The following is a 15,422-nucleotide window of genomic DNA, read 5'->3' on the forward strand; positions in this document are numbered from 1 at the left end:
GAAAGAATAGACTCTCCAGAGACAATTTTGGATCTGGACCACAGTCTTGCTCCCTACAGATAACTAAGTATCTCTGGGCAGGAGTACATTTAAAGAAGCAGCTGGTAATTATGAACCAAGTGCTTACTGGCAGGATTTCCCCCTGCTACTGAGCCAATGCTTTTTGGGAACTAAATGACTCTTTGGCGATAACTATCAGGTAAAACCCACAAACCAGGGGAGGTTCCCTCATTAGAACCATGAGCAAGAAACAATGCAAAGGTGGGTGGAGGATGGCTGAAAATTGTGTCTGAGGGTTGCTTGACTTCCCTGTCCTCCACTCACCCAAAGTGGTTGTGTGTAACTGCTGGGCATTTTCTAGGTAGTGCTTGAAAGCAACAAAATCCGTTCCCACGTCTACAGCAGTAATAAAAACAAATGACCTTTTCCTTCCAGCTAATCAAACTGTACTGAGCAGCACTGGAAAACCATCACAACACTTACTCTTTTGGAGGGTTAAGGTCTTCTGGGCGAGCCTCGAAGAACCTGAAGACTTCATCGCACTGTGAAATATGGGGAGGAAGCCGAACCAGCGCCTGCAAAACAAAACAGGGAGTGAGAAGCACTTAGACATAAGCCAAGTTTGAAACCTGGCCTCAAAAATCTAAACTACCAAGCAAGAGGAGGCAAAACAGTCCTGGCAGGGGGAAAGGAATACTGAAGAACAGCATCATGCCTGGCTGCTTACCTGAGAAGACAGGAAACAGAGAGCCCTGACTGTAAATGTCAAGTAGGATTCAATGAACTCAGACAAGCAACAGATCCTAGAATCAGCCAATGTAATTTATTTTGCCACGTGTTCAAGAGCAGAATTTGGTCCACAAGTGCAAAACCATGATGCTGCATAGGTAAGTGCTCTGTGCCTGGGACAGTCTGTGACGTGGGCTTGCACAACACCTCAAACACTGAGGTTAGGGCTTACGGGCCTTATGTCAATGCACACAAATTCAGCACCCACCAAGACAACAGATTAATGTGCTCCATAAAGCTTTCCATTAAGCACTGCCTACACAAAAAGCCGAGTTCGCTAAAAAAACCCCATAACCAAACCAAACAATAATTTGCTCCTAAATTAACAGGACAGGAAGTTTGATTAAGTGTCTGAAAAAACCAAATCAAACCCAACCAAAACACAGAGAGGCTTTTTCTGCATGAAGAACAGCACATCCTGGCTAACAATGTCTGTGCACTCGCCTTGGCAGAGGGACACAGCACTTGTCACATTCAGCAATAGCTTAGTACAGTCTGGACATCACCCACATTCAACACATTATGTTGAAGCGAACTGGAAAGCGAGACTCAAGAGAAGCACACAAGGCACAAACATGCTATGAATTTGCTGTTCAGAATCTAGAGCCTGATGGTGCCAAAAGAGGTCAAAGAGCTGTTCTCAGCCCACAGAGATGGGGCAGCAGCTCTCAGTGACATGCCTCCGAGACTGCCTCCAGAAATGACAAGCAGGAGAGGAAAAGAGGCTGGACTTCACCTCCTCCTGTGCTAAGTTATGTTGAAAATAGGCCAAAGGTTAAATATAGACCAAGCTTCTTAGAGTTTCTGTAAACCTGTTTGACAAAATGAGATTGTCTGGCTCTTCTCCTAGTTGAAAGTAGGACAAACAATCTTGAAAGACAGATGAAAAACTGCACCAGAGCTAAATGAAGATGCATTAAGGTGAACAGGTTATATTAACCATGAGACATCTGACTGTTCTTGGTCAGACACACCAGAAGGTCCAACCAAAGCACAAAGGCAAGACAGGGCAGTTGGTTACCACCACAGTGGTTTTTAACAAGGCTCTGAAAGTGGCCAGATTTGTTTCCAAGACCCCATTTTCTTGGGGATGTGAAGGAAAAGAGTTGGAAAAATCCTGCTGTGAAACTGCAGGTCTCCAGTATTAGATGATGGGGTCTTGTTTTGAGGTGTTCAGAAATTCAAAGTCAAATGCTTTCACACCTACAGCTCTCATTTTCTTTGTGAAGGGATGTTATAAAAACATTAGGAAAATTCATTTGGTATCACTAGACCTGTGAAGAATGAGGATCTGACCTTTGGTCATATGCAATTGCACTACAGAGCTGAAAAAGATACCCTGCAAAAAGGAAGCAGCATCAGATGCAGAAGCCAGGCAACAGCTTGGTGAGTCCAAGTGCCAGGGTAAGCACCACTGGCTGCTGCACTAAGGCAGGATGAAAAGGAACAGCTGGCAATCTCAAGCACTTTTATGTAAACAAAGGATGCCCTCATCTCCACTTCTGTGTGTTCAAACTTGCCTGAAAGTGTAACAAAGGTGTGAGCTCTGCCTTTATTCCTACTGTACACAAACACATGCATCCAGCTGGCAAACCAGGAATAACACTGGGAAGTCAGGAAGTGCCCAGGAATAGTAACAATCACAGCATTTTGAAAGAGAAATGCCTCACCAGCATGGGCTAACAAGAACATAAACAACACTTACTCATCTGCACCTCAAGCAAGAGACAGCAAAGCAATGATGTCTAACCAACAGTGGATGGAATTGATATTTAGCACTGGCTCTACTACTCACACCCTTCTTGGTTAGGGCAGGTTACTTAACCTCTTTTCATCAAATTCAGCTGGGATATATCTTCAGTTAACCCCTTACACTGCTGAGCAATAACACTTACCTAATCTGCAGAAAGGTTAGGAGGCTTAGATATTCAATATCTACAGTGTGTTTTGAAATCTCAAAGGGCTCAATCCTGCGCAGTCAATGGGGCAAGAGCAAGCACTGCAAACGATAGGTATCATTACGAGAGAAACACGAACACCCAAGTTACACCCATTGTGGGGGGTCTCAGCATCAGACACCTTCTCAAAGAGCCACCACTTCCCCACAGGCCACAGGCGCTCACCCTTCCCAAGAACCAGGCTCCATATGTCAATACTGAGCTGGAGCACAGAGTGGGTTTTCAGCGACGGAGGAACGCAAAGCTGATGTGGAGATTTTTGTTTCTAAATCAAGGGAAGCTTTGGGAAATCTGAACCTCCTGAATCAGTGGTTGGCTGCCTGGAAATCTCCACAAGCACTGTGGTCCTGCCAAGCAGAAGGGGGTAACTGAAAAGCACCTCTCCGACTCCAGGCTTTTGCAGGGCATGGATAAAAATCAGCCAGTCATTTCCACACCCATCCATCCACCTTCCCACCCTGGGGCAGGGCTGGCTCTTCTGCTTCTGAATCATCTCCCAAAATGCTGCAACTTCCAGCCTTATGCAGATGGACTGAAATCCACCCCATAGTAACTTGCCATTGCAGGTTTTATGGGAAGCTCAGGTGTAAAGTCCAGCCAGTCAATTTTTACTTTTTTTTTTTTTTTTAAAGGAACAAAACCTGAAGAAGTGGTAAGAAACTCTAAGAAAGGGTAAAAAAGGTGCAAATGAGTATAAACCCAATCAGAATCCTTCTATTAATTTTTGAATAGCAGCAGGGAGCAGCAACACTGTTTAGCGAAACAAGTGTCTCTTCAGCAAATACATAATATTCACTATGAACAAGTCAAGGCCAACACAGTTCTGGTGAGCAAACAAAAAGTGCATTGAGGAGATGAGTGACATCACTGTCACTCTGCAAGGGGAAAATACAAGCTTCTGGCATTTCCAGCAAGACAGTTCCAGGGCAAAGCTGCAACAGCCTGAAGGAAAGACTGCAGGGTCAAGGGAAGAAGTGTAAAGACAAAGAGGAACACAGATGGTGAAAGGACAGAAAGGACAGGGAAGTGACATTCTTCTGGGGATGTGGAAACCAGAGGTAAATACACACAGCTACAAACAGCAAGCATCCAGGAACAGCAAGGAACTCGCACAGGAAAGGTGAGAGACAAAAAGTGCCAGCAAGCAGAATTCAGCCTTGCACAAGCATCAAGTACTATCAGTAATAGCATGTTTCCTTGCTTGGCATGCACAGGGGGATGTGCACCGCTCAGCCCTCACACATCCCTCAGGAGATAGGCTTTCATGTGTCATTCCAGCCTGTAATGATGTCTGTCTCTATATTACAGGTTACAGACAGTCTTGCAGAGCAGATGACTTGAAAGGCAGTTGAAAAGCAGTAAAGTGAGGCAGGGTGTGAGCAGGCAGCCGTCGGTGCTGGGGATGGCCAGCCACGCTCACAGCACCTGTGGAAAGCTGCTGCGTGCTGTACACAGCAATCGAAGCCAGCAGAGCACCAAGTGCAGGCAGGGGATCATTGCTTAAGGTTACATGAACTGGAAAAAACTGCTCTGTGGGGCTGTATCACAGCTCAAAGGCTTCATGGAATACATGGTATAAAACCCTGCAGGTACTCGTAACGATGCACTGAGTGCTGTGGGTTACATTTATGCAGAGATGTTTATAAAAAACTGATGCACAGATGTGTGTATGCAGAGATGCACAGCACATCTGTGTGTATATATGCACAGAATGGTATTCACCCCACTGAACTTTATGTGTCTTAAATGGGAGGCTGCTCACACTTGTCTAGCAACTTGTATCATCACTAGAGAAAGAGCAACATCTTCAGAGGATGCTTTGTCTACCCCCTGCCATGGGTGTCTGGAAGGGGTGAATCACTGATTGCCTCCACACAGCCTCTAGAGACACTTTGGATGCACAGCTTTTAAATCCCTAATATCCAGTGGGTTTATTCCCAGCTCTGCATACAAATACACAGGGCCAGCTCACGATACTGCACAGTTAGGACTCCCTTACTCTTCCTCTAATTGTTTATCATTTTCATTAACATTAATCACTAGAGCCAGATGTTTGGGAATGGTCATGAGCCCAGCAAGGGGGCAGGTGCGACTAAAATAGATAATTTCTCAGAACAAAGAAATAAATTGTTTCATCTATACGAAAACACCTTCTGTTTGTCTGAGAGCCTCCAAGCTTGAACTAAAGCACTGAAGTGGTGGATGGCAAACACTGACAGTCAGGCAGAGAAGTGGATGAAGAGTGCATGGTGGTGATTCAGACTGGAGAAGAAGTGGGAATAAATAAAGAGCTGAGAGAAGGAGGAAAGACAGTGCAGTTTTGGAAGTAACTGGAACATGTAAGAGCTTCTGGCATAGAAGCACCACAGCACAATGGAATGCAAGACTCTGCTCCAGGTGCTGAGAGGAGTGCTGCAAATAATTAACTCTCATTACTGCAGCCAGTCTAAATGCATCAGGATTCTGAAACATGGATTAAAAAATGACAGATCAAGTTTGAAAGTATTGCATTAACAACAGATAAATTTTGAAAGTATTTCAGTTAAACTCCCATTCTTGACCAGGACTACTATTCCATCTTCAATCAAATTAACTTAGTTGTACAATGGATAGAGAGAGAAATGTCTGTGTGCCTGTCTTGACAGGTTCAAGGATTAAACCTTGAAACAGAGGCAGGACTGAGAGACTAAGAGGGAGGCAATTATGTTTGTGAAGTACGGTCTCTCAAATAGTGAACATTAATAAAAGAATGACCAGTACTTCCTGGCACTGATGTGACTTGCTAATTGAATTTTTATTAAGGTGGTGTCCATTTGGGTACTCAAGCCTCACTACAGAAAAACCCCTAAGCTTCTACTTAAAGCCATATCCAGCTTTATGGGACAGCATGAAGGCATGTGACAAACCCGGGTTAGTGTTTATGACAATGGGACTTTACATCTTAAGGTCTTCCCTGCACAAAGATGCTTCCCTCAATTAGGATCAACACACAAAAATATGGAAGTCAGCAAATTCTGGCCTGAGTCTTCCCAGAGGGCTGTGAAGGACAGAGCGACAGTTTTGTGAACCACTGACCTGAAAGGTCCTTTTTGAAGACAGGATGGTACGTACTGGACAAACAAACACCAGAGGTGTGTTTGAGAGATCAAAAGCTTCATAAATAAAATGCCCCTCGGGAAGGGAGGTCTATGAAGTTGCTCTTTCTTTCACATCGGCAAAAATTCCTAAACAAATTTAGAAAATCAGGCCAAATGAGCCCAGAAGACCTTAAATCACACTAAACTAAATCCAAGCCTACAGTTAAGAGGGAAATCATCCAGAGAGACTAATTCCAGTGGGCAGCACACATTTACTGGCAAAACACAGTTTGTTTGGTAACTCACTCAGGTTACTAGTAAGGACATCCAGACTCTGCACTTTCGTGTTTATAGATGAGAAAACCCCTGGAAATCTTCCTGTGTATCCCACTCCTCTCATTTTCATTGCAACTTTAAAGTTTCTTGCAGCCTTAGCAAAAACACTGGCCCGGTTACCTCTGTGATGGCATTTCTCTCTGCTGGTACAATGCATTGGGAATAACCCACACATGAGGGGTACAGAGGACAAAGCTGTAGGGTCCAGTGTGATCATGCCCCTGACACAGAATATTCTGCAGAACTCCCCTTACTGCCAAGTATCCCCACAAACTCTCAGAGAGCCTCTGCCTGTTCCTGGCACAGAAACCACAAACACATAGCAGGAGTAAGACCTGCTTCTCAGCCATGCAAACTGCCACACTGCCAGACAGTCTGCAAAAACAAGACAACAAATGGTCAAACATTTGCATCCCCATTTGTGCTTTGGCTTTCCAGGACAGATGAAATGGATGGAGAACTCTGATCTTGCAAAAAAAAAAAATACCATGAACTTTGCATTTGAACCTGCCTCCCTCCTCTGCTGCCACACAGATTCCAGGGGACAGAGGTCTATTGTTTTGTTTATTTATTTTATTATCCCACATCACATGTACTCCACCAGCTTTACCCACATCATTCCAGCATAATTCTCTAATTTTTTCAAATTTGTCAGCCTATCCATTTGAAGAGTAACATAAGCTTTGAACTCTTATAGAAGCAGGACTGAACTTGTCAAAATTATGCTCTTGCTCTACAGTTCCATACAATTCTCTAAAGAGTCAAAATATCCACTGGAGAGAGGTAGAAAAGCAATAAACGGGTAACACTTCCCAAGAGGTGGGCATGATCCCACTCTCAAGTCATACACATGCACCAGTACCTGCTACAGAGTAGGAAACAGTATTTTACTAGAAAAAAAAGCAAGCACTTCTCTTAAAACACGAGTGGATTCACTGATCTCAGCACTAGAGCTACGCAAGTCACTCAGGTTGGTTCTGCAGCACAGCCGAATAGAGAGAGACCCTGTGTCTGGTTTAGGCTGGTAAAGTGAGGCTGTTCTGGTTCAGACTCACCACTCAACTTTCTGTTCCCAATTCACAGTTTCCTGTCATTCCTGGTTAACTTTGTATCAGGATGGAAAAGTTACAGTAAGGTTACACAGGTCATGTTCCCAGAAACCTTGTAAGTGGTGACCTTCAGCAAAGGTAGCAAGAAAGCATTTCTGAATTTTGAGTTTCTGCTAAGCCCCAGAGATGAAATCCTGTCCCCAAAGAAGGTCAGCAGCAGAACTACCACTGACTTTACGGTACCGTAAAGCTCTCCCTCCACATGCCATTTTCCTAAATTCTTTGTACTTTTCAGTGTACTGATGTTCAGTGCCTGATTTTCATATTATTTTCAGTCTTGTGGATTTTCATATCCTAGGCCAGGTTTGGAACAGTAGTAACACAGGACAATCATTCTCTGAATAAATGCAAATGGGATGAACCATAAATGTTCAAAAGAAAAGCCTATTCTCATAAAATGTGCAGCTTTAGATACGTTGGGAGGTATGAATTGCAAGTCTCAGGTCCCAGTTAATTTATACAGGTTGCCTACTGTGTGCTGTGGGATTTAAGAATGACTGGGTATGTTCTGTGCCAGACAATGGCGTGACCAGCTGCCATCTTCATTTACTCCCTGTAATTAGGAGGAAGATGTAGCAGAAGGCAAAGAAACTGGATCTGATGACAGGCAGGACATCATAAGTTACTTCTACACTGATTTTGAAGAGGGGGCACAAACTTGCCTATTATCCACACTGGAGACAAATTCATGTCTGGGAAAGGATTTAGAGTCAAATGCAGGGGATGGGAAAAAAAAGCTTGGCATTGCTTTATTTCCCAGCACTGACTGAAGAACTGACCTACTTACAGCCCAACTAAGGTACAACCACAGTCATACATGCTCCAATAAGATACATCCCTTGGGGATTGAAGAATTAGCCAGGGCCTGCTTTTCTTAAAGACATGACACCCCATGCAGAAAGACACTGTGGGGGATGTAGCCCCCTTGAACCATTCACAGACATGAGATGCAATTCCTGCTCATGCTTTTCAGTGACTATAACCCCTTCAATGCCACCCAGATTTAAACACCTTCTACTGTGGAGTGCAGAGGCAAATTAAATACAAATTACAGTAAACTGCAAAATTAAATATAAAGACACTACATCAGTGTACTTGCCAGAAATCACTGGAATAATATTCTGGAGAAGTCACTACAGGTTTGTCATACTCAGTGCTGAGAACTACTGTGGCTGCTGCTGGAGACAGAAAGCGCTGGGCTGGGGGAAACTGGGCTAATCCAGCACTGCAGGGTCTATGTCCAGAAAAGCAGCATCTATCAGTACACAGAGAAGTAAACAGCTTGGCTTCAGGGACGTATCCAGCCACATCTGGGCAGCAGCAGCAGATCTGAACCAAAGTGAAACCATTCTATGATTCTATGACCTGAGCCAGACTTCTCCAAGAGAGAGAAGATGAAATGAGAAGAGCAGGAATCACAGCACCGCAGTGTCAACCAATGTGCCATCAGCCAATGCCAAAACACACCCCTTGGCCATGACCAGCGGAGCCCCAGCAGGCCTGGCTGGGTCAGGTCAGGTCTGTCTGGGCACGGACAATGGGGTCCCAGAGAATCAGCTGCCCCTGGTCACTGCTTTCCCCACCACGCATCTGCTGGGTGAACCCGGACACCAGTCAGCCCTCGCCGCTCCTGTCGCCGGCAGTTCCTGTCTGAAGGAGGGCGGCTGGGGACCCACTGAGACCCTACATATTTCAGAAAGAGCCACTTGGCTGCCAGCAGGAAGACAGTACACTAATTGTCACACAAGAAAGCCTGATCTCATGAGACAAGACTTTAATCGCAGCTTCCTCACCCGGGGGGTGCAGATGGCATGGGTTTCACCACCACCACCACCCTCCAGCACGCCTCAGGCACTTTGGCAATCTGCTTCCAATTTTGGATGAGCAACTGTCTGACTGGAGAAGTTCTTGGGAATGCTTTTTTCCCCCTCCACCTGCTCCTCTGGCTTTCTAAAAATGGAAAGAAAACCTCATGGGAAGTAAGAGAGGAAGTCTGGGGTTTAAATAATGTGCTGATGCACTCAATACCTCTACAAAAACTGAGAATCCTACTTGCTTAGAAATTACTTTTATTCTACTGACAGAGAATTAATTATGAAATCATAAATCTTAGGCTAGAAAGGAAAAATTAAGTGGCTTAATCTTCTCCTCAATAGAGCCATGCTTTTCTGCCCAGCAATAAATTTCCAGGCTTTCACTCATGAGGAGGAACACTCCTGGAAGACACTGGTCCACCCTCAGTGCTGCACCTGCCACTACTGTCCCTCATGTGGCACCAGGGGACAGAGAGGCAGGAAACAGACGAAAACACTAACTATCTTAGTTGTGCCACTCTGCCTGCTCAACTCCTGAATCATCGAGGCTGATGTGGAATCAAAATCCACACTTAGGGCAGGTGAGACTTAGAGCCTTTACTGAATGAATGAGGCACCAAACCAGTACATAAAGTTTGCCAGGGAAAATGCTGCAAGGACCCTGGGAGCAAACAGTGGCCTGCTTCCACCTGCTCTATTAGTCTGGGTGGTATTTGGGAAGCACCATCCCTCCCTGTGACGGATGTCAGCACTACCCAGCAGGGAAATGCCAGTGCTGGTGGTGGCCCTGAGCCCCCCAGGCAGGAGGGCTGCCCTGCACTCCCCAGGGCCCTTACCCTGCAGTACTCGTCAATGGGCTTCAGCCTCTTCACTGCTACGTCTCGGACATGGCTCCTCCGGAACAGGATCTTGCCTAAGGAGAGAACACATGAAAGGGGAGGGTTAGGGGCATCACCTGCCATGTGGGACAGCACAGCAGCACCAAGCAGGCAGGGCAGCAGACAGAGTTTCATCCCTGACTCCAACCATGGCTGTTGGCATGAAAGCTGGATGACTGCCACCACAGTCCTGCCTGTGTGCGCTGCTTGAAGGGGGCCCAGAAACTAATGGGGCAGAGGGGGGTTTCTAATTTCATCCTGTAGGTAACACAAAAGGTTTTGCTTCCCTTGCAGTGATGGCACTATCTTGGAATGGACTGACACTATGTCATGACTCGCTCCTAATTCAGGGTCACTTTGACATGTCCATGCTGGCTGTGCAGGAAGCATCGCTGGGCTCCATCTGCTCCCCACTCAGCTGCCTCCCACTGTGGATGCTCCTGCCCTTCCAGGCAGACAAACCACACACCCAGCTCACAAGCAAATACAAGACTGTTGGTGACAGAACCCTTATAAATCTACACAGAGAAACCAAATAACAGAAGAAAAATAAACAAACTCTTTTTTTCTGAAACTAAAAAAAAATAATAACCTCCATTTCTTTACTGGATGACATTTCTGCAAGCAGTTAAGATTAAATAAACAACAGGGTTTTGTGTGAAACTGATTTTAACGAAGTTTATCAAAATAATCTAGGAGCTGAGTTTCCCCACACACAAGGATGTCATAGAGTTGGTATTTTTTTAGCTAGAAGGGATTATATCTTCATATCCTTTTTTGGTAGTTTTCTTCCCTTTTCCTTTTGTGCTGTATTTATTTTAATATAATGAGACAAGAATAAATTGTATGTTCTCTTTGTGGCAGAAGAAAACAGTATCTGCCAGCATTATTTAGTCCATGAAATGTCGATGAAAAAACCCACAACATATATACCACACCCTGCTCTAAACTACTTCTGCCAACAGGCAAATATACTGATCCACAGATTGTGAGATAAGAAAGTGGACTAAGAAATCAAATCAGATCCAAAATCTGAATATGTGGCTTTGACTTTGTCACGATTACACAATCTGAGAGGTTAATGAAATGGCAGCCTTTGACAGTCCAGTAGCAGAGTCTTGAAGTTCCCCCCAGATGCAGCTCTTTTTGGCTGCCTTTTCCTCCATAGCTGCTAATCTGGAAGGTGTTAAAGCCTTTTGTTTCAGACAGGAGAAAGTGGTTTATCTTTATCCCCAATTCTGGCAACAAAACAGTGTGTGCTGTGAGGTAAAGCCATTTCCTGGTGCCACCAGTTTATCTCTCTGGGTTCCCTGCGGTTATCTCATTACTGCGCTGGTGTTGAGCCATCCCTGTAGGACGTGATACCTTGTGGTCACAGGGGAAATCTTCAATGGGTGTCCGAGACAGTCATCTCAGCTTGAGTAAGTTAGTCAAAAGCTGCTGGAGAAGGAAAGTGACACTTCTATCTCCCTGCACTGACCCACTCTGGACACACCAAAACATTCTTGCTTTCCTGTTTCTCTGTCTGGTAAATGGTGAGAATTACCTGCCTCGAGGATCATCACACTTTACTTGTACTGCATAACTACAGTAAGCTGCTTTTTTGGGGGGGAAAGAGGTGGGGGTAGCTATGGAGAAAGGAGTAGTTCCTTTCTCAGTGCTTCAGAAATGCTGGTGTGGGAGATCTTGGTATTTTTTTTGCAACTTTTATAAATATACTGCAAAGAGAAAACGACATTTTGGAAACATTCTCGCTTTCTGTCCTTCCTGTTTTCAGTTCAAGCCATGAGTCGAAAGTTGAATGGGTGACCATATAAAAACATAAAGGAACCAAAGACTTAAACACATGAAAGATCTCCTGTAAATGCAACTCAGCTTTTCTAAAAGTAATAATAAAGAATGTTATATTAAACAGAGTATGAAAAAGACCCCAGGATATGATGAATCTTAATTCAGTCCTTAAATGGAGATGGAAAATATCAGGATGACTGTGGTGTTAGGACAAAACAAAGCCCAGAAGGTGCTTCCATTTTTATCCCATCAGCAAAAGGAAGATTTTCCTTCTACTATTGGAAGCTGGAAAAGGCTCAATGAGGCCAGTGGGGAAGATCTGTAGCTGCCCAGTCCAATATGGCATTCAAAGCTGAGATCTGGAGAGGGCTGGGTATTTTAGAGCACCATGGAGTTGCAGTCAACAAGGAAAAAGAAAGAAGAAAAACAAGGACACTCTGCAAACACATCCAGTTCTGATGGGTAGCAAGGAGGGACCCCCTCACAAATTCTGGAGATCCTCAGACAGAGAAGTCTCATTGACAGAGCCACTGAAGTACCTCTAAGGAGGAACGGCTTCCCAAATGCCCAGCTTCTTCCCTTGTCTGGGAAGATAGACCATGCTGACAGAAGCTCAGTCAAAGCCACCGCAACCGACCAGCAGGAACCACTGCAGACCCAGTGCGAGTTACTACTGCTTTCTCCAGTTCCCGCTTTTCTCCTGGTCTTCCTCTGAAAGCAAGGAAGGTCCCACAGGACTGGAAAAGGAAGGGAATGTGAGAGGCCCATGTTGTACACTCTCTACCTATTCCAAGTGAGTGCAGACCCCATCAATGGAAAGCCTAGCCTAACAAGGGAGGTAGGGTCACCATCAATCCAGGGAAGGCAGAGAGCTGGGCAGCAGGAACACATCAGCCAGCAAGGAGCCCTCTGGACGGCACTGGAAGGGAGCATTTCACCCAGCACCAACATCAAGTGGGGAAGTTCCAGAGTGGCTGGTAAATGCAGAACAGCCCAGGCAATTTCCTCGTGAGGGTGGAGTAGTGGTTTATATGCCACTTGGCTTTTCCTCTGGGGAAAGCCCCACCTCTAAGGAAAGGATCTATTCTGTGTGAGTACGTAGCGTGCCGCTTCCTCTCTCCTGAATTTTACTGCAGCTCTTTTAAGCCTCCTCATGCACTACAGCCCTGTTTTACAAAAGGATGAGTGGCTTTTAACCATGCTGCAGCCCAGCTAGGAAATGAACAGGAAGTCTGTCTCAATTCAGATGGGAAGTCATAGGTTACATGAAATGATGCTGCCTCATGCAAATATTTCATTCACTGATGTGCCAGGCTTGGACAGGGCCAAGGGAGGTCTGGCACATGATAGGAAGGGCTCTGAGGACAGCAGCACTTGGAAAGAGAGACGTGGGAAAGACACAGGGCTCCAGCCCTGCTGCTAATGCAGGATAACAGTATTTATTTTTATCGTTTTTTCTTTAAAGAAAATATTATTCCTAGGAAATTAATATGGATAAGAGGCAAAGTATCAGGTTTAACATAGTAGAGGACATCTTAAGTCATCCCTTCATCTCTGCGTGTATATATATACGTAGTCTTTAATTTCACGACCACACACCTCTTCTCTCACAAGACCTAAATTTCCTCCTGTATACACAGTGGGTGCACAAAGTGGGAGTAATAAAGCTATGCAGGAGACTGTCTATCTGGCAGCTGCTGATTCTGCAAGCTTAAATGTATCCTCAGAATATCACTTTATTCCTGTATCACCTCATACTTGGAGTATCACAGACTTTTAACAAGTGCCGCAAGGCCCAAGAACAAACCAGTTTAAATACATCTGAACACTCTGGTGTTCCCATTAGCCCACAGCCTGTGTTGAGCACACCAGAAGGGTCCACGATCTAATGCTTTGTAATAGTCACAGATGTGGTTTGTATAGGGAAGAAGCCCAGCTCCCAGGGGGCTTGGTGACACTGGGGAGCATGGTCTCAAGGCAGGACAGCACCAGGCACCACCAGGCAAAGAAACACTGCAAGTCCCTGTGGGGACGCCTAGCAGGAGAATCCTGTCTTTCCTCTTCAAGAAAGCAGGACACAGCCCCTACAACCACAGCAGATGCCAGCTGTCAGCAGCCACTGCCCTTGACTGGTGATTTGTAAGGCTCCCAAACAAATCTCCTGATCACACCTTTCACCACCAAGGAGAGGTGCTGCATATCTAGGCCCTGAGACCTTCTAGAGATGCCTTTGTGATCTTCCCACCACTGTGCCAGTGGCTCAGCCCTGAGCTGCCAGCTCTGCTGCTCCTTTGGAGCCAGGCAGTGAGCGGCAGCTGCTGCAGGGGCAACAAGGAGGCAGGGAAATTGTTTTTAGCTCCTTTCCAAATCTGACAGAGAACAGATTCACCTCTTGGTCTTACTCTCTGATTGCTGAGCTTGAGTCTCATTTCCAGGTATGTCTGGGTGATGGATTGGCCTAAGGACACCAATTGTTTGATGCAAACAGCCTCTGCCAGAGACTAAGAAGATACCAAACCCACTATCAAAGGGATGATGGACAAATGCATACTGACATTTAATCATGAATTCCAAGCACCATCACCACACTTCAGAATGCAGTAAGTGAAGCAAGCCATATGATAAATACTCTACAGTGGACAGCCTGAAGACTAATGGGAGCATTAAAAGTACTCTAATGTCTCATCCAATTTACGTTTAAAAGAGACATGTGCTGCCTTTGACTACAGAAGCTCCAGCTGTGGCGGTTCTGTCAGTTCTGTCTCCCAGGAGCAAGAAAGAGCTCCTGCTTCTGCCTCTTCATGTTGTTCTTGTTACTGTGCTGTTGATTCTCTGCCTTTTTTACCTGAAAACTGGGAGGTACCAAGTCTGTATGTATTGCCAAGCAATATATACAACCTCAGATCAACTTCTCAGAGGTACTTGGGAGATGAGGTCAGACTCTTTTTGCAATTACACTGCACCAGTTGCATCAGTAAACAAAAATAAAGAATTTAGCCCTCATACAGTTACAGGTTCTCCTTTTGAGCTAAGCAGCTTCTTCCAGTGTAACTAAAACTATTTTGCTGTTCAAGTATTTTTATGAAGGCTTCTAATTCTCACACATGGCTGTTTGAATTATTTTTATACACCAAATAAGCACAGGCCTGCAATCAAATATGACATAAATTGCCCTCAGCCCATTTAAGCTGTGACATCCACCTCAGGGTCCTGCCAAAACTTTCGGGCACCTAACACACAGTCTATGCCCCAAATGGAGCATTTAAACATGCACTGCCACCTTGAAGTGTAAAACAGACACATCAACAGCACAACACTATGGAATAGAACAAAAAACTATTTTTCTCATGGAAGTATGTGTGATTGTCAATCAGATGGCAATCTGATAGCAGCCAGAAGGGAGGTGTGTTCCTTACAAAATAATATCTTACTTTTAAATGGGGATTCCAGTTTCCATGGATTGTTTCACCCATTATTTCCTGGAGTCAGAAAGTCAGTGCCAGAGTCCTAACACTGATGGCATTTGCTCCTGACAAAGAAAGGGGAGGGAAATGATTCATAGTGTTTCCACCAGTGGGAGGGGGAAGGACTTTTTTAATAAGTTAGAAACTCGTGACAGAGTCAGAACTGTTGGCTGCACTTGTCTTGCCAAAGAGCCTCAGCTGATAAA

At 45.0% G+C, this 15,422-nt stretch overlaps 1 protein-coding gene across 1 annotated transcript in view; it reads right to left on the minus strand.

Moving 5' to 3' along the window:
• The window catches only part of SH3PXD2A (SH3 and PX domains 2A), a 208,667-nt gene that overhangs the window by 140,384 nt on the left and 52,861 nt on the right, over positions 1-15,422 (minus strand). Inside the window, exons 3-4 of the mRNA XM_017726177.1 lie at positions 9,920-9,996; positions 484-575 (exon numbers count right to left, since the gene is read on the minus strand). Coding sequence (XP_017581666.1) covers positions 484-575; positions 9,920-9,996 — 169 coding nt within the window. The remainder of the gene's footprint in view (positions 1-483; positions 576-9,919; positions 9,997-15,422) is intronic.

This window comes from Corvus brachyrhynchos, unplaced genomic scaffold, assembly GCF_000691975.1.
Source record: "Corvus brachyrhynchos isolate BGI_N302 unplaced genomic scaffold, ASM69197v1 scaffold61, whole genome shotgun sequence".
Classification (NCBI taxonomy): Eukaryota; Metazoa; Chordata; class Aves; order Passeriformes; family Corvidae; genus Corvus; species Corvus brachyrhynchos.